The sequence below is a fragment of the Callithrix jacchus genome, chromosome 10 (assembly GCF_049354715.1).
Source record: "Callithrix jacchus isolate 240 chromosome 10, calJac240_pri, whole genome shotgun sequence".
Taxonomy (NCBI): Eukaryota; Metazoa; Chordata; class Mammalia; order Primates; family Cebidae; genus Callithrix; species Callithrix jacchus.
The window spans coordinates 77194725-77219263 of NC_133511.1; the positions used below are offsets into that span (position 1 = coordinate 77194725).

General features: G+C 45.1%; 1 protein-coding gene across 4 annotated transcripts in view; it reads right to left on the reverse strand.

Annotated features, from left to right (window-relative positions):
• Positions 1–24539, reverse strand: part of GALNT18 (polypeptide N-acetylgalactosaminyltransferase 18) — a 409235-nt gene that overhangs the window by 126531 nt on the left and 258165 nt on the right. For 2 of the 4 annotated variants that reach the window (XM_035265778.3, XM_035265779.3), the window contains exon 7: positions 4072–4257. The exons of the other annotated variants lie outside the window; for them this stretch is intronic. In XM_035265778.3, the coding sequence (XP_035121669.2) occupies positions 4072–4257 (186 nt within the window). The remainder of the gene's footprint in view (positions 1–4071; positions 4258–24539) is intronic. 4 annotated transcript variants of the gene reach the window in all.

Genomic DNA, 24539 nt, shown 5'->3' on the forward strand with positions numbered 1-24539 from the left:
CCCTCTTCTTTTCCAACTCACCTTTACCAAGCACCTATTTATTATGTGTCAGACACTGTCCTAAACACTGTGTACAGATAAAAGTAAGTCACACTCTCAGCCTGAAAGGAGAGTCTGGGTGTTTCAGACAAGTAAACATACTCTTTGTGAACAAGGGTGAGGCATGGAAGGGAAGAGAAAGTGAAAGAGAGAATAGAAGAGGGGCCTCATTCTTCTTACATTGTGGGGAGGCCAGGACTGGGGGAAAAGGAGGAGGTAAGCAATCAAGGAAGGCTTCCTGGAGTAAGCAACACTTGAGGTGAATTGGGAAAAATGAGAAGGACTAGCTAAATGGGTGTTACCCAAATCTGGTCACCTTAAACTATCAGATGATAGTTTAAAGGGATTTTTATAGATTCTGGCACCTACCGTTCAAAATCCTCTCTGAGGATGAGACCCAGATGAGTATTTTTTAAAAGTTCTCCAAGTGATTCTGATGCAACTGGTCTGAAGATCTGCTTGTAGGAGTCACTGACCAAGGGAGAGAGGGATTACGCACACTGCCAGCAGACTCTTTTGTTAATAAGCATTAGCAAGGCCTTGCCGAGCTCTTACCATGTGCCCTGCCTTGTGCTAGATATCATAACACAAAAATGAATAACGTAGTCTGTCCTCAGAGAGCCCATGGTGTATTGGAGTGGTTCTCAGCGGTTCTGAAGAATTTTCCAAAAAAACAGATCCCAGGGCCCCTGCCAAACCAATTAAATAGTAATCTGTGGGGGTGGAACCCAGGTGATTTTGAAGTTCAATCAGATTTGAAAGCCACTGTTCTAATGAGAGGGAGACTTTTAGACTCTTTCACAGGCTGGTCATGTAATAACAGAGCTATGTATAGGAGGGGGAGCTCTTTCTCCAGTTGGAGCTGGCTTTCTAGAGGGGGGACCCCTGGAGCTGAGGCTTAAAGGATGGGGAAGATCTGGTAGGGTTGGGCACACAGGAAGAGGTAAAGGGTAGGCAATGCCAAGCAGGATGAGCAAGCGCCAAGTCGTGAGAAATGGCATGGCACGGACGGTGTGTGACAGGCAGTTCCCATAGTCCACACAGTGTATGCAGACTTCAAAATAGGGAGTGGCAGCAATGGGGTTAAAATACAGGCAGGGGAGAAAGTATGGGAACCTCCAATGCTGTGCCAAACACTGGCCTTTGGGCTTGATTTTGTACATAGCAGGAGTCATTTAAAGATTTTTTTTTTTTTTTTTTTTTTGAGACAGAGTCTCACTCTGTCGCCCAGGCTGGAGTGCAGTGGCATGATCTTGGCTTACTGCAACCTCGGCCTCCCAGATGAAGCGATTCTCCTGCCTCAGCCTCCTGAGTAGCTGGGACTCCAGGCACGGCTAACTTTTGTATTTTTAGTTGAGATGGGGTTTCACCATATTGGCCAGGCTGGTCTTGAACTCCTGGCCTCAAGTGATCCACCTGCTTCAGCCTCCCAAAGTGCTGAGATTACAGGTATGAGCCACAGTGCCTGGCCTCATTTGAAGATTTTAAGCAGGGCAATGGCATGGGTGTTGTGAATGTTTTAAAGATAACTTTGGGTAGTGTAAAGAATAAATTTGAAGGAAATGGCTTGAGCCAGGAAAGTTGAAAGCTTGTGGCAGAGAAGAAAACAGGGCCTGAATGCAGACATGAGAGGAGGTCAGGGTGGGAAGGAGGGCTTATGATTGACTGGGACATTGAGAGAGAAGAACATTGAAGGATGATGTCAGTTTCACACTCATGTGTCTGGCAGATGGTGGCTCCATCAACTGAGACAGAACAAGAACAGGAGCAGATTTGGAGGAAGAAAGTGAGCTCGGCTGGTCAGATTCAGTCTGAGTGCCTGTGGGAACAGCCAGGAGGAGATGTCCAGCTGGCAGTTGGAGATGTGAGTCTGAAAGTGAAGGCAGAAGTCAGGCGTAGAGATATTAATTAGGGAGGCAGCATATGGGTGGGAGTCAAATACAAGAGTAGATGAGGTTATCCAAGGAGATGGGGAATAATGAGAGTGGTAGGCCAAGGGTAGGTCCCCAAGGAGCATGTAAGCACCCAGTGAAGGTAAGAGGAGCCCTTGTGGAGTTAGGAATAATCAGGGAGAGATGAGATTCCAGGGTGTGGAATCATGGATCCAGGAAACTACAGAGATTCAAGGAAAAGGTGGAATCCTATAGGTTAAAGGCTGTAAAATGTCCATTAACTTAGGCAGCTGGGAGGCCTATGTTGACCTTGACAAAGCAGCCTTGATGAAGTATCAGGATGTAGCTTGGGAGAAGGATTGAGAGATGAAGTATTGACTCTCTGTACAAGTTTAATAAGAGGAAAAGAAGACATCTGGATGCAGGGAACAGGAGAGGCAACAGAATTGTTTTAGGAAACACACTGACCCTTTGCCTCTCCACCTAAGGCTTTATCCTGGGCAATTCCACCTCTCATTTGTTTTGTGTTCACTCCCCCTACCCATATGGTTTGGTTTGAACTACCTACCTTGAGGAGTCACAGACAGACACTGGATTTCATTTTTCAATTATTTTTACTCACTCAATTCTCTACCATTCATTGGGTGGCTGGGCATTTCAATACTTGTCAGCTGCAAGCGGGGAGGGCTAAAGGGTTTGCAGCTCTGGGGTACAGAGAGAAGGCAGTGAGAGTATGCTCACTCACCAGTCCTAAGCAGAGCCTGCAATGCCTCACTGATGAGCTCCTGGGGAGCTTCCAAGCGTTCTAACATTTTGCCATCAGCGGACACCTACCACAGGGCTTGGCACCCCGTGCAGAATACTGTGATTCAATCCTGATGATGAGTCCAGAAGGCACTGCAGTTCCCCAGAAACACTCATACTGTCAGAAGCACAGTTCAGGGCTGGTTCATTAGGGTTGGCTGCATTTTGGCTGATATTTCTCCACTCCTCATTCTTGCTCCCAACTGCTGAAACCTCACTGATTGTGTGAGTATGCAACCCAACTCAAGTCCCTCCCTCCTGTGGTGGTGGTGTGGCCAGGAGGCAGGCTAAAAGCTCCTACCCATGGCCCAGTCTACTTTCTCAATCATTTAACCAGAGTAACATTAGCTTGGTGTAGAGTTTAGGTACCAGGGCCTTCATATGGAAACCTTGAGCGAACATCAATCATTTCTCCATTAGAGGCTTCCTAAAGGACTCCAAAGGGGACTGCCTTGGCCTTGGGAGGAAAGAATAAGGTCGTGTAGTCAATAGCTCTGATAGCTCTGTCTCACACAGAATGCAACACAAGCAATGAACTCCAGGCAGACAGGCTGGTATGTGGGTTGGAATCATGTGACTGGGATCTGTTGGGTTTTCTCAACTCAGTAGTCCAAGGTCATTTCCACATGTTTCACCTTGACACATGGACACATGCCCTTGATACCTGGCTAAATAAAACGAGCAAGAAACAGTGCTTTTTCTCCGGCATCTCTTAAATAGAGGTGATAGAGGGAGAGAGGACAGTGGTAGGCAATGATGAGGGTCTGTGAAGGTTAAAAGCTGTCTAAAAACTCCCCAGAATAACTCACATCTCCTAGTGAGGGTCCCCATAGGTGTGTTCCTCATCCCCATCCACGTGGCTCAAGAAATCTGAAAAGCATATGAGTCTTTATAACTCTGGTCAAAGGTTCAATGGAGAAGTTTGAATCTAATCTATAGGAAGATTAAGATACTTTTTATAAATTTTTGTAGTTGCTGGTATATTTGTAATCCAGGACCACGAAACACCTAATGTCAGAGAAGCTGAGGACCTGGGAGCATGAAGGAAACTTAAGCTCCCTGTCCAACTTTCTCATTTAAAATAAGGACACGAAGGTCCAGAGAGAAGTCCTCCTTAAAGCATGCTGTCCAGAGATGGGGATGGGGTATAAGAAATGGCTTAGAGCCTCACAGCCCCTTTTCCTCAGCATATACTATGTTTTGGGGTTGAGAGTCCATTCTCACATGGTAAGCAGGCCTCTGGCTGGCCCACAGAAAGAAGGGTTCAGTCCCATATTTTGTTTTGTTTTGTTTTTCCACCAATTCCCGAGAACTCATTCCCACCAGAGATCCCTACCTCCTGGGGTATGTTCCATGCCATGTAGACGTGGCTTTTAAATTCATCCATCCAGACTTCAGCCACCCTGAGAGCGTTCCTGCGGACGTGGGCAGTGAGGTCCTCTGTGTAGGGTTTGTGGGCTCGCTCAATGTGGGCGATCCGTGAGCAGGGCAGGACCTCCACACTTCCGCCACACTGCCACACCTGCAGAAGACATGGAGCCACTGGTCAGGGCCTGCCTAGCTCTGCCGTTCTACACCAGGCCTCAGGAAGCCGCTTGACATGAGCAGGAAGGAATTCAGCCCCCAAACCTTGACTCCCCAGATCACTCTCTATGAGGGAGTGGTAGTCACTAGCTCTGATAGCTGATTTCTATTCCTATAGTAGCAGGATGGCTATGGAGTCATTAATTCCTATCTTGGTTCTTACTGCTGTGGAATTAACAACAAAAAAAAGAATTCACTTTTTCCCTCCACCTGTGAGCCCTGACATTTTGTTCCAAAGATCTGGATTCTCCTTGCACGTGGGGGATAAGTTAACAAAACCCTTGATGATAGTCTCTGCAGCAGTGCTTGACATAAAGGAACCAGCACGACTCCCAGCAGAGACATCCCCTTCAAATGGACCACATGGGCCTCGACAAGAATTAGCGATCACTATACAGAAAGGTGTCACCAGCACCCTTCTACTTCCCCATCTTTCCTAGGCCCTGGGTTCTGACTCAGTCCGAGGGAGAGAGCTGCAAAGAAGGAAATGACATTAAACTTCTTACCAACCATGGTGAATAGGAGCTTGATCCAAATGCAATTAGATTTTGAAAGATAAACCGTGCATTCTAAGTGTTAACGGGCAGTGTCTTGAAGCTCTTGCTACAATCTTTCCAGCCACCATGACCTTTCAATGTTCCTAAACATGCAATCTTTTGTGCCTCAAAGCTTTGGACTATTCTGCTTATAATTTTAGAATGCCCTCTGCCCCCAACTCCCTCTTCAGCTGAAAAAATTCACCCTCTCAAGACCTTGATCAGTCTGGGCATGGTGGCTCACACCTGTAATCTCAACACTTTGGGAGACAAAGGTGGGAGAATCACTTGAGCCCAGGAGTTTGAGACAAGCCTAGGCAACATAGTGAGATCCTGTCTCTACAACATTTTTTAAATTAAAAAAAAAAAAAAAACCTTGTATCTTTATAGTAGATCGATTTATAATCCTTTGAATATATGCCCAGTAATGGGATTGCTGGGTCAAATGGTATTTCTATTTCTAGATCTTTGAGGAATCACCACATTGTCTTCCACAATGGTCGAACTAATTTACACTCCCACCAACAGTGTAAAAGTGTTCCTATTTCTCCACATCCTCTCCAGCATCTGTTGTCTCCAGATTGTTTAATGATCACCATTCTAACTGCCGTGAGATGGTATCTCAATGTGGTTTTGATTTGCATTTCTCTAATGACCAGTGATGACAAGCATTTTTTCATATGTTTGTTGGCCACATAAAGGTCTTCTTTTGAAAAGTGTCTGTTCATATCTTTGGCCCACTTTTTGAAAGGGTTTTTTCTTGTATATTTGTTTTAGTTCTTTGTAGATTCTGGATGTTAGCCTTTTGTCAGATGGGTAGCTTGCAAAAATATTTTCCGATTCTGCTGGCTGCTGGTTCACTCTAATGTTGTTTCTTTTACTGTGCAGAAGCTCTTAAGTTTAGTTAGATCCCATTTGTCTATTTTGGCTTTTGCTGCCATTGCTTTTGGTGTTTTAGTCCTGAAGTCCCTGCCTATGCCTATGTCCTGAATGATATTGCCTAGGTTTTCTTCTAGGGTTTTTATAGTGGTAGATCTTATGTTTAAATCTTTAATCCATATAGAGTTAATTTCTGTATAAGGTGTAAGGAAGGGGTCCAGTTTCAGCTTTCTGCACACAACACCGTGTATTAAACAGGCATTGTGGCACTGTTTACAACAGCAAAGACTTGGAACCAGCCCAGATGCCCATCAAAGATGGACTGGATAAAGAAAGTATGGCACATATACACCATGGAATACTATGGAGCCATGAAAAAGGATGAGTTCATGTCCTTTGCAGAGTCATGGATGAATCTGGAAACCGTCATTCTCAGCAAACTGACACAAGAACAGAAAACCAAACACTGCATGTTCTCACTCATAAGTGGGTGCTGAACAGTGAGACACATGGATACAGGGAGGGGAACATCACACACTGGGTTCTTTTGTGGGGTGGGGAGGTAGGGAAGGATAGCAGGGGGTGGGGAGATTGGGGAGGGATAACATTAGGAGAAATACCTAATGTAGGTGACGGGGGGATGGAGGCAGCAAACCACCATGGCATGCTTATAGCTATGTAACAATCCTGCAAGATCTGCATATGTACCCAAGAACTTAGAGTAAAATTAAAAAAAAAAAAAGAAACCAGTTTCTCTGAAACAAACAAAGACCTCGATTACATGGCCCCAACATTGTGGAGCCTTTGCTTGATATTCAGAGTAGAACCAATTTCTCCCTTTTCTGGCCCCCACAGCCCTTGATATCACAGCTTACCTGCTTATATGTCAGCCTCACTTACTGACTATGTATTCCTGGAGGGCAAAATCTATATGTCACTCACTCACCTAACAAAAGGCCAAGTACATAGAGATACTTTGTAAGTACTTGCTGAATAAATAAATACATGATTATGCTTCACACTCAATCAGTCAATGTATAAATGGTTGACATTTACTGAATTTCAGGTGAATCTGAAATACCTGGTTAGAGCTGATGAATGTGGTTTCTGAGGGAAAGTAATCAAGATCTCCTGGCAAACAGTAGATATTACTTGCTAGATACTGTCAACTTTACCATAAACTTGGTAGATGAAGTTCAGATAAATAACATGTACCTATCAACAATAAGTCTGCAATAAAGCCAGATTTGGATTTAGCTTATTTTCGCTGTGTTAGTTAGGAAGGGAATGCCTTCCCTTTCACCCATCCATATCATACCAGTTGGCCCTTGTAGGTTCTAGGCTGTTGGAGTTGGAAGGTGGCTTACTGATTTATCACTCACCTAACCTTGTTTTGCCTTGAGAGTATAACTTAGGATCAGCAGAAAGGAAACTGACATCCTCCTTGAGCGTCTCCTATGTGCCAGGCACTGCACTGTACATTCAGAAAGGCAGCAAAACATAGTGGGTGGGTTATGAGCAGAGTCGGCCATGAGACTACTCAGGTTCACTTCCTGGCTCTGTTCCATCCTGCTTTGTGACCTTGGACAAGTCACTTGATCTCACTGTGCTTCTGTTTCCTCCTCTCCACCGGGATTATGAGTACTTATAACATCACAGAGAAAATTAAAGCAATTACATGCAACATGCTTAAAAAACACCTGGTGGATAATAAGCACGTGGTCAGTCTTAGCTATTACTTTCTTTTTTTTTTTTTTTCTTATTTTTTTATTGCATTTTAGGTTTTGGGGTACATGTGCAGAGCATGCAATACAGTTGCATAGGTACACACATGGCAGTGTGTTCTGTTTGCTTTCACCCCTTCACCCACATTTGGCGTTTCTCCCCAGGCTATCCCTCCCCACCTCCCCCTCCCACTGGCCCTCCCCTTTTCCCCCCAATAGACCCCAATGTTTAGTACTCCCCTCTCTGTGTCCATGTGTTCTCATTTTTCATCACCCGCCTATGAGTGAGAATATGCGGTGTTTCATTTTCTGTTCTTGTGTCAGTTTGCTGAGAATGATGTTCTCCAGATTCATCCATGTCCCTACAAACGACACGAACTCATCATTTCTGATTGCTGCGTAATATTCCATGGTGTATATGTGCCACATTTTCCCAATCCAGTCTATCATCAATGGGCATTTTGGTTGATTCCAGGTCTTTGCTATTGTAAACAGTGCTGCAATAAACATTCGTGTGCATGTGTCCTTATAGTAGAATGATTTATAGTCCTTTGGGTATATACCCAGTAATGGGATTACTGGGTCAAATGGAATTTCTATTTCTAAGGCCTTGAGGAATCGCCACACTGTCTTCCACAATGGTTGGACTAATTTACACTCCCACCAACAGTGTAAAAGTGTTCCTTTTTCTCCACATCCTCTCCAGCATCTGTTGTCTCCAGATTTTTTAATGATCGCCATTCTAACTGGCGTGAGATGGTATCTCAATGTGGTTTTGATTTGCATCTCTCTGATGACCAGTGACGATGAGCATTTTTTCATATGATTGTTGGCCTCATATATGTCTTCTTTTGTAAAGTGTCGGTGCTGTAGAGCAGAATCTTTAGAATGACCCTGTGAGGCAGTAATTACCCCAATTCCAAGTGAGGGAATGGAAACTAAAGAATGTCCTTGCCAGCCATGGTGGCTACACATGTAATACCAGCACTTTGAGAGGCTGAGATGGGTGCATCACTTGAGCTCAGGAGTTTCAGACCAGCCTGAATAACATGGTGGGACCTCATCTCTGCTGAAAATTTCAGAAAAAGTTAGCTGGATGAGGTGGCATATGCCTGTAGTCCCCACAACTTGGAGGGCTGAGGCAGGAGGATCACTTAATCCCAAGAGGTTGAGGTTGCATTGAGCCCTGATCATGTCAGACTGCACTCCAGTCTACCAACAGAGAGAGACCCTGTCCAAAAAAAAAAAAAAAAAAAAAACTGATACTTAAGACAAAAGAATCCGTCTGATACCAAAGATGCTCAACAAAGAGCCAACATTTTCCCCAAGATGATCAAGCTTTGAAAGGAGTTCCCATATCCAGGGATGGTTCTGAGGATCATGACAGGGTGACACTGAAGGCCCCAGGCTGTGCGCCTCCGTTCCCAAGACCTGTACATTCTGGGACCAGTGCTGATTTCCTATTCACTTTGTTCAGGTTCAATGAAAGCCTGTGAATCCCATGAAGAACTTACTGACAACACAGAGAGTCAGGATACTGATTCCTTTTGCAACTGGAATGAAGGCTGTTGCTTGACATATTTCAACAATACAACACAGAGCATTAGTCGTAAAAAAGCTCTTTAATTACAAGACCTGCTTCTTAAAGAGCCAGCTCACCATTTCACCTTAGAGTGGGTGCATCTGCAGTCATTCTAATCAGAATGGTGGCGAGTCCCCTCCCAACGTGCCTATTGACGCAGTACAAGGAGCGGCATGACTGTCTAACATCTGAATCCATTCCTCTCTTCCCATCCCTGCAGCCACTTCCCTTGTCCAGGCCACTATCATCATCTCTCATTTGGACTCTGCCACAGACTCCAAACACCTGTCCTCCCTCCTGTATTCCTCCTCCAAGCTCTTCTCCACACAGCAGCTTGTGTGATTGAAGGTGTAAGCTGGACCACTCTGTCTCCTGCACCATGCCCCTAGCACAGCCCTGATCTGGGCTTGGCCCTCACCCACCCCTTCAGCCCTGACCTTGTGTTCCCCAATATATTCTATGCTGCAGCCTCTATGCTATAGCCATGCAATGTTTTACTTCCTCTCATGTGGATTTTTTCCCCCATTTCAGACTTCTGCACATGTGATGACATACCCAACCCTACCGGCCTCTCCGACTCATCCTCCAAGCATCAGCTCACCATCACTTTGCTGTGTCTCCTTCAGCTAGGTTTACTTGGTGTGCTGTGTGGCTCTGCCTTGTTCCCTGATTTAACACCATTGCAATTGCTTGTTTAATAACCTCTTTCCCTCTTGCAAAATGTTCTCGAGCTTGTCACCAAATTCTCCCTTAGACATGTGCTAAATGGTGCACAGAAGAGATCCTGGGTTTCCAGGGCAGGTGGGAGTAGCATGTTGCACTTGAAAGCACAGCTTTGGAGTCAGTGGAAACTGGATTCACACTTGTCCTCTGCCACCTGCTGCTGTGTCATCTTTGGCAGGTTACTTTGCTCCCAAGCCTCAATTCTGCCCTGTGGGTGAGGGGATGCAGTGGGGTAAGCGTTTAACTTTGAGCCTACCTCAGTATGAGCATGACGAGGATGGCGGTCAAGGAAGCAAAGACACTCTGGACGTGGGGACAGGCCATCTGGGACAGCTCTGGCCTCACCAAGTGCTTGTGGAGCGGCGTTGGGCTACTTAACCTCTTGCCTTAAGAAACACCCATGACAACGGGTACTGCACAGGGTTGTGACCTCAGAAAGCCCCTGCTGAAGTGGGTGCCCAGGATACTGGAAGCCCTCAGTCTGTGTGTGTGCCCATTATTATTTCATAATAATTATTACAGCTGCTGCTATTTTGACTGTTCTGTACACCTACCTTTGGGGAGCAAATGGGCCACAGAAACAGGGTCCTTCCCAAATGTCCACCCAGGCAGAGTGGCACACAAGGCTTCCTTCTCAGAGAGCACTGGTCAACATCCCCAGTCTCCTCCCTCCTATGAAAGGGCACTCATTTATGAAGAGGGTAACAGCTTTCACCTTGGCCATGGCATCTGGGTTCTTGGCAGCATCTGGGCTTTGCAGCAGCAGATGTGGACTCAGCATGTTTACCCCGCCACTTCTGAACTCTGCCCAGTGGCACTGACACAAGCAAGAGAACGCCTGTGCTGGCCGACCCCTGAGTGATGAGTGTCTCCACTGACCAGTGGCTTGACCCAAGACAGAATTTCCAAAGTCATACACACAGCTCATCTCAGAGGCCCTCTGGGATGGTAGACAGAGGATAGGAAAGGAAGCCACTGGTATTTGGACCACATAGAGAATAACATCGTATAGCTTCTATGGAGGACTGGGAGGGGGAGGGGATAAGGAAGTAAATGAAAGGGAGCTAGGCCTGGGACATTAAATGTCTAATTCATAACTGGCACGATAGAGCAAGCCCCAAACCAGAGGGAGGATATACACAGGAAGGCCTGTGCTGGGAAAGCAGGGCAGCTGGATGGGAGATGAGGTGTGGGTACAGGGATGGCTCAGCATTGTGAGCTTTGGTGGGTGGAGATGCCTAAGGGAGAGAGGGCAGGGAGCTGGGTACCAAAGGGGTGCCTGAGAAATGAACACCAAGGGTCGGAAACAGAGAAGGCAGGTGTGGTCATGAGGAACAGGGCATGGGAAGCAACTACCAAGATGTGGACCCTAATATCCACATAGGGTGGCGAGGGCAGGTGCTGAGTCCTGCAGGCATGGACACACCTGATGGCACATAAGCACAAGGCTGGGTCCTGTGGCTTCTGACGGGCACTGAGCAACACGTTTCTTGACCACACCAAGTTCTTCCCTGTCTCTACTTCTGCACCTGCTACTGCATGTCCTGAATGATTTATCCCCCACTTATGACCCAGCTCAAATACTACCTTCTTTGGTACACCCATTGTAAATTAGCTCCCCTCTTTTCTTAGTGCCCTGCCTTTTTCTTAATAACAATTACTAAAAATACTTTTACTTCTGTATTTATTCTTTAAATGTCTGTCTCCCTTCACTGGACTATACATGCCATGGAAGCAAGAATCATGTCTGTGAGTTTACCACTGCAGGCCTCAGCACCTGCCACTTAGTCTATATTCAGTAACTATTATTTGAACGAGTGAATCCAGTAATCTGAGAGTCCCGGGCTTTCACTGACTATAGAGACATGGTTTTAACTGGCTCAGCGGGATGCCCTAATAAAGGCCATAAACATAAAATGTTGCTAGATTTTACTGAACACAATGACTTTCTTCAAACTCAAGTGGTTTTTCAGCAAAGCTCTGACATTTAAGTGCATACTGCTGCAACCATAGAGAGTTACTTTGGCTGCAGAGCTTAAATTAATGTCGTAAAACCTAGGAAGTCATCAAATGAGCACAGGCAATAGCAGGCGGCTTCCTCTTGTGGAACCATGAACTCACTGGAGAGGAAGCCTCCAACCTCACAAAATGCTCAGATATGCCTACAGAGGAGCTGCCGGGACCACCTCCAGATGTAGCCAAGAACCTAAAGTGGATTGCAGAGAACAGTTACCCAGGGCAGAGCAAAATCACACTCACCACCTGCCCTTCCCAGAAAACCCTAGTCCTGTTATCACTTCTGAAGAGGCTTGAAACACCCACCTAGAACTACAAGAAGCAGGTAGGTCTTGGGGGCTGGTAGAGAGGGTTTAAATCCTGGCTCTGTCCTATTTTAGCCTTTGACTTGAACCTGTCTTTGGATGTCAGCTGCCTTTTTTCTGGTGGTGGGGGTCGGGGGTTAGGGATAATGATTCCCCAGGTTTAAAAGAGATGCTGTACATAAAAAGCTTCCACAAGCAAAGAAAAGCATGTAGTAGGTTCTCAGGAAGGGTCAGATAACCTTCTCTTCCCAGGCTGGGGAGCCACTGGTACAAGGTCAGGGTCACATCTTCTATTGTCCACTCACACAAACAAGCCTCCTGCTCCCAAGCCTCAATTTCCCCCAGCTGCCAAATGAGGGAGCTGGACTCAATGATATCTTAGATCCCCTCTACTTTTTGCATTCTGTGATTGTGCATTTTCTAGCCAGTGCCTCAAATGATGCCCAGTACTTCAGACACGGCTACAGAGTTATAAATTAGGTTAAAATAGGGACACACAGTGGACACAGCAACGGGATGCAGTTTGATCATCTCTCCTACTCCAAGACTCATGACCACTCCACAGTCTATGACAGGCATGGCAATGAGTTTACACTCCTGTGTGAAATCCATTTGCTTGTTAATATCCTTCTGAGGCACTGTGTTGGGAAGAATTCCGAGGCTCCCTCCAGTCTCAATGAAGAAGCATGCCACAATTTATTCATTACGGTTACCACGGGTAAGGGACTGGGGTTGGTGGCACCTCAGCCTTGTACGTCATAGCCACATCCACAAGATCAGATGCCAGATCCTCTCCAGCTTTTATCTCCTTATGACTTTTAATGAGCTCTTTGCTCTTGGCAAACTGTTCCCACTGTTCTCTTAGCTCAGAAAACCTCCTTCCTGCTTTCCACATCCATCCAAAGCCAGCCTGGCCCAGCTCCTCCAAACTCTTGGAACTCATGATTTGTACCACTCGTGTGGTCCTTATTTCTTGGCTCATGTGGTTAATTATCTTTTTACGTGTAACTGTCTCGCCTAACTTGGCCGCAAAAGCTGAGACAAGAGTGGAAAGCCAAAACCAGCAGGCTACGGGGAGGAAGATGAGGTGGATGCAGGCTGAGGCCTGGGGAGAGCTGGCAGAAGACTACAGACTCACTCACAGAATGGCCGTATGGTCATCGATGTAGGCAAACACTAGGGCTGGGCAGGACACTCACTCTCCAGGCATCCTCCAGTTTTGCACCCTGGGCATCTCACTCACCACACTATCCTGGCTCTGAATGGGAATAAGAAAGGGAAAAGAGGGCCAGGTGCGGTGGCTCACGCCTGTCATCCCAGTACTTTGGGAGGCCAAGGCAGGCAGATTGCTTGAGTTAAAGAGTTCAAGACCAGCCTGACTAACATAATAAAACCCCTTCTCTACTAAAAATACAAAAATTAGCTGGGTGTGATGGCAGGTGCCTATAATCCCAGCTACTCAGGAGGCTGAGGCAAGAGAATTGCTTGAACTCAGGAGGCAGAGGTTGCAGTCCATTGCACTCCAGCCTGGCGACAAGAGCAAAACTCCATCTATCTCAAAAAAAAAAAAAAAAAAAAAAAAAGTAAGTAAAAGAAAGGGAAGAGAGGTCTCAAATTTGGACACGGCCAATACAAAAGCCAGAGGCCATCAGTAAGTCAGGGTCAGGGCATGCGACAGAACAGCCAGGACGGAGACAATGTCAGTGTGGAAATAACCTTTCTCCAAAATATCTGTCTCACTCTGGCATCTTGTCTCCAGATAAGGGCACACTCCTTAACATGGTTTGCAAGACCTCGGAGAACTGGCCCTGCCTATTTCCTGTATCCTCATCTCTCACGCTCTGCCACCTCCTTACATCCAGTTATGCCATGGAAATGGGTGCATCCCGTTCTTGGGTTTCTGTCCCCTCCTCCTGCCATGCTCTTTACTGGAAATTCCCATGCCTCCACTGTGCATTATTTGCCTTGCTAATCCCCACTACCTTCCCTGGCTGCCCAGTTTTGGCTCATTCCTTGGCTATGCATTCCTGTATCACCTGCACGTCCTCTTGCCCAGTATGTGTGATAACTATGTGTGAAATGTGTATGTGCAGCCTAAAGACACATCGTACAAGGAACAACTGTTGGTTGACTTGCCACCCCCCTTAAGAAGCAATGCTTCCACACTATTGTAGAAACCTCTGTGTGCTTCTCCTTACCCCCAGAGGTAACCCATTATCCTGAATGTTGTTAATAATTTCCTTGCCATAAACCTACAATGCACATTGCTTAGTTTTTCCTGTTTGCGAACACTGTATAAATGGAACCAGATTGTACGCATCCTGCAACTTGCTTCTTGCTTCATTTATTTTCATCGCCATTGTGTTTATTGCATCAATATGCGGTAATTTACGTACGCACTGTTTTGTTGGTTGACAGTCTTGTTTCCAGTATTGTAAATGATGCTCCTCAGAACACGCTTGTATGTGTCTCCTGGTGCCCGAGAGTGGGAAGGCCTCCATGTATTTATCTCACAGTAAAATTTCTGGAGCAAAGGTTATACACACACGTTCAACTTTCCTAGGAAAAGTGACAGTTTCAAACAATGTGGCCCACATTCTACTCCTACGAGCACAGATGTGGCTCATATTGCTTCCTATCCTTGCCAACATTTGACATTGTCCAACTTTTAAATTTTTGCCAATCTGATGGGCATGAAATTCTTCCTCACTGCAGTTTTAATTTGCAGCTTCCCCTGAGTACTAACAAGAGAGAGGCTTTTGTTATTTATGTGCCCACAATACAGAACTATGAGAGAAGGCTCATGTCAACTTTGTCCTCATCAAGACATTTTTGGTGCCTAAACAGGGCTGGCACATAAGCAGTGCTCAAAAAATATAAATTGCACAAATGAAGGAACCAGAGCTGGGCTTTAGTTCTGCGCTGTCCCCACTGCACTTTACTTGGTGCTCTCCCAGGTTTCCCAGGGTACATATTTAGTTATTTTAAAGTATAAGGGAACATTTTAAAAATCTGACAATGCTTATTTCTTTCAACAGAGCCTACAGAAAAAGACTCTCTGAGGATATGGCTTCCCAGGCCCTCTTCTTGCAATAAACACTTCCAAACAGTCCTCTGTGTGGCATTGCTGCTTGGAAAAGAAATAAAAAAATGCTTTTTCTTGGAAGGTGTCCCTGAAGGGGTCTGAACGTTTAGGTCAGCCCCAACAAACACTTGAAGCAGCTCCTCTGTGTGAAAGGGATCCCTCAGAACTATCAGAGGCAGCAGGATTCACTGGGCAGAATTCCAGGGAGAGACAAGCTGGGCTGGAATGTCTGGAAGCTTTCTATGAGGAAAAACTTAAAGACTGTTTTGCAGGAATCTTGGATTTGCTGAAACAGCTGCTCAGCCACAGGAAACCCAGGGTCAAGTTTGAGGGGTGACAGTAATTGTGTCATTCTCAGCAAACTGGCCCATCCCATACAGGGGCCCTGGCTTTTCCTTGGACCCCAGTGCTCTGACTATAACGACTGGGCCACAGGAATTCAGGGAAGGAAATTCCAGGAGGATTGCTTTGCAAATAAATGTGTGGTAATTGAGATTAGAAGGTATTTTTCATGGTTCTGACCAAGAAGGACTTATTCATGGTTACCTCTAATCTCTTATTGGTCAACAGGCCTGATTACTATTGTTCAAACTCAGTCCAGATGGGACTCAAGACAAGTTGGAAAAAGGAAGATATCAGGCTCTGACATCCAGGGGTTGGGAAACTGAGCCAGGAGTGGGGTAGTCTCCAAAGGTGTGGCAGAGACCCCTACTGCTCACTGACACCTGGGCACTCCTCCACATTTCCGTGCACCCCAGGCAGTCAGGAGGGTGCAAACTAATGAGATGAGAGAGTACATGGCCTCTGCCACTTCCCAGGCAGGTGGGTGACTATCCAGTGTGTCTCTGTAGGTGCACTTGTACTCCCCACCCCACCACCTGCTGGATGCTTAAGTCAGGGCGAACTTGAAGTTCAAAGATGCCGCACCCTCAAGAGAAGCAATCAGAGTCCCTAAGTCACTACTTGGAGAAAAGTGGCCCAGGAGAGCCTCCCAGCCAGCCTTCAGGAGACTGTGTGAGCAAAACAGGACATTTTCTGGGTGTCCTCTATTTCCAGCAGTTCTGAGAGCTACTGTTTCAGTCTGTGATGCTGCCAGTATGTAAAGAGGCAAGTTGACCAAAGAGGCATGGTCCCTGCAGGCACCAGTTGCTAGAGGTTCAATGTGTTGTGTGGGGCTCATAGGAGAAAGCTCCAGGCATAGTGTCTGGAAGGTGACCACTTCCCAATTCCAGCTGATGAGTCCATTCAAAGCAGGACCCCACTAGAGGCTGAGGATGAAGGGAGCAGATCTAGCCCCAAGGGATGAGAGAGGGAGCTGCAAGGGGCAGACATTAGGACTCCTGCACATCGGGCTGCCATGAGAGTTTGGTTCAAACTCAGAACCGGAGCAGAGGGCAGAAAACCAAGGGTGAAGCTGGCCAGGATGGAAGAGGAAAGGTCCAGGCTTGACGATGACATATACCTCCAGGTTCCCTGGAAAGCCACAGACAAAAGCCCTGTGGCAATACCACTCATGCAAGAGGGAGCCAGCTGGTGGGGCCAGGGCTGCAGCCACATTCTTCCAGCCCTTGTCAGGGGACACAAAATCTAAAAGGAGCAGACCCTCACAGCTTCCCACTGCACAGGGCTGGGAAGGTGAACTAGTTCAAGTCCAGGCATATCTGTGGAACCAAAACCCTACAGAAGCCCCACGCTCAGAGACAGAAGTATTAGCAAGTTCCAAATCAGGGTCTTGTTGACACTTGTGCTATCTACTGTAATCAATTCTTTGTTTTGAAATAAGATTTCTGGCTCCCATTACTCTCACTGGTGCTGCCAGAAAATGACAATGAGCTTAAATGTCATAGGGATTTGGGGAGCAATTTTCTAAAATCCAAATAAAAACCTTCCCATCCCTAATCTGAGAGTCATTTTTATCAGCTAACTGGGCTCATCTATTTACTAGGCATGTTCAGAGCCCTTTTTGGGGGTTAAGTCCCTTTCAGTTGCTGTGAGGCCTCATCTCCTTGTGGATGTGCTGTGCAATCCAGCTGCTACTCAAAGCGCATCTCCTGGACTGTGTTTAATTTATACTTTGCTATATGAAGATGAACCACTGACTCATTTAAAGTATTTCTTTTTTTATGTCTTTAATCAGTGGCTGTTTCTTTCCTCTCTCTGAAGCTTAATCGAATCAGAAACAAGTCCCACACATATGAATGGCTCATTAGCATGTCCCAGTCAGATTCAAATTGGCCGTCCATAACAGATGCCCCCACAAAAGGATGACACTGACGGGAAGGAGGACTATGTAAGCCAGTATCCAAAGAGTGTTGCCATGGCAGAGGACCCTTTGGAGAAGGTCCTCTCTGAAATCCAGGATGGATACACTCTGTCATTCCCCCAGAACTGTGGAGCCATCAGATGAGGGGTAATGGATGTGTCATTGAGACAGGAATGGAGGGAGGCAATGCAGCCAAGCCTGGGAGCAGACAGCAGAAGAATGTCTGGTGTCTATGTGTCTGGCTCAAGCACCATCCTCACACTTGGCCCAGCGGGGCCCTTTTATCAAATGATACAAACAAGGCTGAGATGCTGAACATTCTCTCATTCAGAAGTGATATTTGTTCTAAAGAGCTTCCCCCTCTTAATCAAATGAAATCCAGATTGTAAAAGCTGGTGCTCTAGGTCTTCTCTTAAAGGATTTGCCCTTTCCATAGACATCAAAATGAATCGTCAGCATGGGCATCATCACAGATGTCATCTCTGAACGTCACCTATAGCAAACTCTCATTTAATACAGATTTACAAAAGAGATCAGCATAATGCGATAGAGTAGAACTGAAAGGAGCCTAAACCAGGACCTCCCTTCATTTCTCAGGTGAGCAAACTGAGGTTCAGGGATAATTAATCCTAAAATAATTTAGAAGCATGATAAGATATGGACTCAAGAGCCTGCCTTTTGGAAAACAGGAAGTCACTGTGGTTCAGAGCACAGCCTCTGGGGTCAAACAATCTTGGGGTCAAGTCCTACATTTTCCATTTGCTGAGTTGGTGGCTTTAGGCAATTCACTTCACCTTCCAACACTCAGTTTCCTGGTCTACGAAATGGAGATAAAAGTAATAAATTCCAAAAATAGTTTTGTGAGAATTAAATGAAGTAACACACAGAGAGAGTTTATTTCAACACCTAGAAGAAGTTTAGAGCCCCCTAAGTATTAGCCGTAATGATGATCACTCTAAGATTCCATTGATTATAAGATTCACCATTGCTATACCACAGCTTTTCAGGGCAGGAGGAAACACACTACATTCCTCTGAGCTCAAGATTTATATACCCAAGTGCCTATGTCTCACCTTCACTCTCATGTGTCTCAGGCATCTCAAGCTTACCATGTCTAAAATGAAGTTCTTTATTTTCTACCCTGCCTCCCATCTGTCCTTTGGTCTTCCCCTCATCCATCTAATAGCCAAAGCCCGGAACCTGTAATTCATTTGTAGCAATGTCTTTTTCCTCTCTCTTCACATCCAATACATCAGCAAAAGCAGACAGTTCTACCTCCTAAATATAGCTTGAATTTAATCACTTCTCTCCATCTGCACAGCCAACATCCTGGTCCAAATCCCTATTATCTTTACATGGGCATCTCCATCCAGAGCCTCTTCCTGGTCTGTGTTGTCGCATTGCCCTTCAATCCGTGTTGCCCTCCAATCCGCCTTTTACAAGTATATATCAGAGCATGTCCCTCCTCTGCTTTAATGTAATTCAGCAATTATTTACTGAGCACTTACTATGTGGCAGTCTTTGTTGTAGGAGATGGGAATCTCGTTACAGAACAAAATATACAAAATCCCTGACTTTCTGATACTTACACTGTGTTTTTTGTTACAGCACTTCAATGGACTGAATTGTGTCCCCCTTCCTCAAATCCTTATGTTGAAGCTCTAACCCCCCATGTTACTATATTGAAGATGGGGCATTTAAGGAGGTGATTAAACATGCACAAAAAGTTCTTGTAGAATGACCATGTGTTCTGGTTTGCTGGGGACAATACTAGTTTATACCCGGTGTTCCACTGTTACTATTAGCAGCACCCCCTTTCACTCTCAAAAGCTTCTAGTTTGGATGGTAAATTATAATTTATTTATATATTTATTATTTATTTATATATACCAAATGTATAAGGTCCAACCTGATTTTAGAAACACTGAAATCCCACATAAGTATCTGTCTTGAAATCACAGTCTTACTAATCTTTTCTCTCCCCTAGCCCACGATTTCTCTACATGACTACAATCTCAGTGTAGTGAAAATTAAGCAGATCATCAAGACCTTCACCCACTGACATGCAGCATTTGAAACAGGCCTGAGGAATAAAAACAGAGCTCACCACCATTCAGTCCTCTAATCCAGGAAAGAGATCAGAGCCCTGTCTATTAAACTTTCCCAAACTAGACAAGGGTGGGGAGGAGGGCAAAGAGAGAGAGAGAGAGAGAGAGAGAGAGAGAGAGAGAGAGAGAGAGAGAGAGCGAGAGAGAGAGAGAGAGAGAGAGAGAGAACAGTAAATTATGTTCCTGGGCCATTTACAGCAGGGCTTAACTCTTTATTTTCAGGACTGACTTTATATACAGGTAAGCCTGGCTTTATAGAAAAATTTCTGTGCAGGGGTAATTTCCAGATACCAACACCGACAGCACCAGAAAAAAATGTGCTTACAGGTACCCTGCCCCTTGCCTTGCTTTACAAAGCCAAGAACATTTGTATCTGGAGATGCCTCTGAACTCTCCTGCAACTTCAGATTTATGAGTATCAGCATGGGCATCATCACAGATGTCATCTCTGAACGTCACCTATAACAAACTCTCATTTAATACAGATTTACAAAAGAGATCAGCATAATGCAATAGAGTAAGGAAAACCACAGCAGTGTCAGAGGAGGAGGAGGAGGAACCCTTGCTCACGTTGTGGCAGCTCTTCTGAGAAACTGATTCTGGCCTTACTTGGTGGTCCCTTCCAGGAAAACTAGAACAACAATGTAATGGTGACCAAGAAGCTACTTTCCAGGGTCTGATACAAACCAGCATGCATGCAGACCCAGCTAAAGAGGAGCAAAGAACAAAAACAGAAGCAAAAGGGAGACAGAGAATGACTCTGCGGAACTTTAACTTGCATTGCAAGCTTCCAGGTTCCTCTGGCTTTTGTTTTTGCTTTTTTCCAAAATTGGGGAAATTAAACACTGATACATCATCCCCAGTCTATAATCAAATTTCACCAACTGTCCCAGTCATGGCCTTTATAGCTATTTCTCCCCTTCATCCCAACTTTTTAAAAAGGTAAAAATTTCCTTCAGGTTGACTCCCCAAATCCTTTATCAATTATTACCTCATTTGTGCATTTTATTAATCTCTCCTTTATACGGCTCCCTCATTGAACACAACTGAAAAGGACCTAAGTGTGAAGACCCTTCCTGAGTGAAATTGTTCATGGGCACTCTCTTCTGCTCCCCACCATTTCTGGCTAATTGCTTCATTATGTACTTTTTAAATTGCTTTGTTCTGTAGGGATTAATTTTGCACTTATCATCACTAACCGTAAAACTTTTACAATGTACTGTTAAACTGTCTACTCAGCTGCTGGTTTGTAATTGCAAAGAGTCACTCCACAGCTGGCTGCTGTGCTAGGAGATAACACACTATGGACACAGAGCTTCCTGCTCCGTGTTTTCAGATGCCTTCCTGGAGACGCTGGGCATAGGGCAGACTAGTCGGTCCTAGGCTGGCTGCTTCGGGTACCGAAATTTCCTTATCCATGGAGATCACCAGCCAGGGAACACCCTCAAATCCCAGAGGGTTTGGCCTCAGAAGTCTCAGGCTGCTCCCACCTCAAAGGCCTTGGGAATTTCAGGCCCCACAGGTCCCAGGAGCAGGTCTACCTATGGCTGACCACCTAGAAGGAAACAAAATTTCAACCACTCTCTCAAGGTCAAATCCATACTTTCTCAAGGCTCAGGCACCTGTCCTCTGCCTACAAGCAGGCACTAGATCCCACATCTTCAAGGAGTCCCTCCGCCTCCCTCTCAGGTCAAATACAGTCTCTAAGCTCTCCGCCTTCCATTAGTCTCCACGCACTCCCTCCTTAGCCCTTTGAAATCTGTCTTCTATCACCTCCCCTTGACTCCAGCTATCCCCTCCAAAGCCTTATTACGGCTGTATTGGATTCCTTTTCTCTGTGTGCTTTCTCAGAGCACAGGCTGTTGGTTTAGAGGCTTTGGACAGAACTGTGTTTAAATCCAGGCTTCTCCACTTTTTCTCTTGGGACCAGGACAAGTTCCTCAACTTCTCTGAGCCTCAGTAGTCTCATCTGTAACATGGTGATAGTAATTCTGTCTCTCGTGATTCTTGGGAGGAGTAAATGACGTACAGCATAAAACTCACTAGAATACAAGTTCTATGAGGGCAAACCTAAGTTATCTCATTCATCACTGCATATCCAGTGCTTGGCACAGCATCTAGAATGGTAGATGCTTCGTAAATATTTATTGAATAAATGCACTAAATACAAAATAAATGTTCAACAAATGGTAGCTATCATCATTGGTATTCATGTTTGCCTGCCTGTTGGAGTTCTGAAATGCTGCCTTCCCTCACATCTGTGGCTTTCCACCAGTCCAGCTCCTATCTTTCTGGCTGATTCTTCTCTGTGACTGTGGGGCCCTGACCCCATCCCCTATGCCCATGCCCAATTCTAAAATCTCTTCTCTTTTCAGAAATGGTCACATAGAGGGCACCTGATCTCACTGTCTTACCTCCAAGTTTTTTCTTTCTCTTTCCCTTCAGTTACACACTTTTGGCTTTCTGCTGAATCCAGGTTTTACACTTCTCTCTGTCTTAACACCAACCACATGTTACAAGCGATGTAATACATGTTCACTGTATGAATGAGTGGATGGATGAATAATGCAAGCTTTTTTGTTATTTCCACTGTTATTTCTAATGCCAAGCTTGCCACATTTTCTCCCTCAAACTATCTCAAAGTCCCCTTTCTTAGCCAATGGCACGCCCAAACCTCCCACCACCTGAGTTTGAAATATCAATGCTGTCTTTGTTGGACCTTTAATAATTCATTTATAAGAATTAGGAAAGACTAAGTCTTGACTTCTAATAATCACTCAAATTATTAAAAATCCAAAACAGTCCTAAAGAACAGATGGACAACAACTTAGCTAAAGCTTTGGGTCGTTGGGAAAATTCCCTTTGGAAGTACAAAGGCCTGCAAGCTTGAAATCTGTTTGGTGTCTTGAAATTCTTGGCCTCGGAAGACCACATAGATAAACACTTACTCCACCACACAAGTGTCAGCCTTCTCTAGGTGTTACCCTACTATAGCAACTGAAGGACAATGCTAAAGGGATTCCAGTTCATAACAAAGTGATACAAAACAGTGGCAAAGCTCACAGCCCCAACACACACACACACACACACATACACACACACACACACAGAGAGAGAGGATGTGTTATCCCAAGCTCTCAGGTTATTCTGACCTCCAGCTCCAGCTGGCTTGAACCATCCATAACATTTAGAAGCAACTAGAAATTAAAATCCAATTTAAGGTGTTTCATTTTCTCTGTCTCCAGGGATGGGAAATAAAAAACTGCCTGTAGCTTTTCTGTGAGATGTTGCATCTGGTGGTTTTCTGAGACCTTTTCAGCAGAGCAAAAATGCTGGTCCACAGACCCCTTACTTCTCATGTCTCTCTAACCATGTGGACAAAGACCAGGTTGCTTTACCTGAAACTGTGGTGTCCAGTATTTTTAATTAATTTCCTTATGGCTAGCTGAGAATAGCCGTGCTATTAACAACGAGCTGAGATTACTCAGACCTCTGGGTCCACGGCCTTTGGAGAGAACCACACACACAGTCTATCATGTGCTTCAATAATACACATTAACCTGCACATAGTAACCTGCCTGGACTGCCTTCACTGATAATTTCAGCAGTCTCTAGTCATTTCGCCATGGACACATGTTTTTTAAAGTCTCAAATAGTGGGGATGCCTGTCCTAGGCAATTGCCAGGGACTCTTCCTTGCTTTCTCTTCCTCCTCTTTGTCTCTGCTCCCATGGGCCGAGATTTCTGACTTCATATCTGTTCTGGTTCCTCTAATTTAGTAAATCCCCATCTATTTCCTTCCTGACTCTGTAGACTCTGGCTTAGCCCTCGACTCTTACCCCTCTAGTTCCAAAGTCTCCTACCACCTCCGGTGAGGACACTGTATACCACCATCTGATTTAGGCCCCAGAACTCCTGAGAGATGAGGGCTGAATCACTGAGCACTGAAATGGTACTGTGGTTATTTTCCAAAGTGATGCTGGCCCGGGTTAACCCCTGAAGTTAACCTTTATGCCACCAATGATTGTAAACCCCAAAGGTACAGATGGGAAAACAACACAACATAGTGATTAAGGCATTTGTCTTTAAACCAGTCAGGCTGGTTCCAATCTTGAGTGATCCCGGGTAAGGGGGGAGTTTCTTAATCTTACTTCCTCCAGGTTTCTAATTTGCAAAATAGAAATAACAGCATGGCCCTCACAGGAATCATGTAAAAATTAATAATATACACAAAGTGATTGGCAAATAGCATACAACAAATGGAAGTTCCTTTTGGATGAAAGTATTGGCCTCAAAAGACCACATAAACATAGATAAACACATATATTAAGATCACATAGATAAACACATTCCACCATACAACAATGGATCTGCTTTATGGAATAAAATACCTATTTCTGTTGCCCAAGAGTATACCTCACTACACCAAATCTCAGAGTTCCAGATCTGACAGATCAATGTTGACAGGTCAAATCCCTACCTGCTGGATGCACACTCCTTCCTCGGGAGTCCTCCTCACGCCACCTCCCTTGTGGAGCCCCACCCAACTCCCACAGGTGGGTGGTCACTCCCTCCTGGTGCTCCCGCAATGCATCAGGAGCTTTCAGCCTTGCCGTTTTGCCCCTGAGCAGGTCATGCCTTGTTTAGGGCATTAACCTGAATTATGTTCAGTGATGAATTGTCATCCAGAAACTCTGTTTTGAGTAAATGTCACTAAGGCAATTTAATTCTCTTCATCGATTTTCTATATGACAAAATTAAAATATTTCCTTCTTACGAATTTTCTAGTTTTATTGTCACTGGGGTTAACACTTTTTTTGTATTGATTTTACAGCTAAGATAGAGTTCTTCTATCAGTATGCTTTTTACCCATAACACATTTTATAATTATGCCTCCATCATGTAATGTCCTTGGTGGTAATGATCTCCACCAAGTTTAGTTTTCCTGAATCAAATTTTGCACTTAGAGTCAAAAACGGAAGGAGAGGCAAACATTCTGT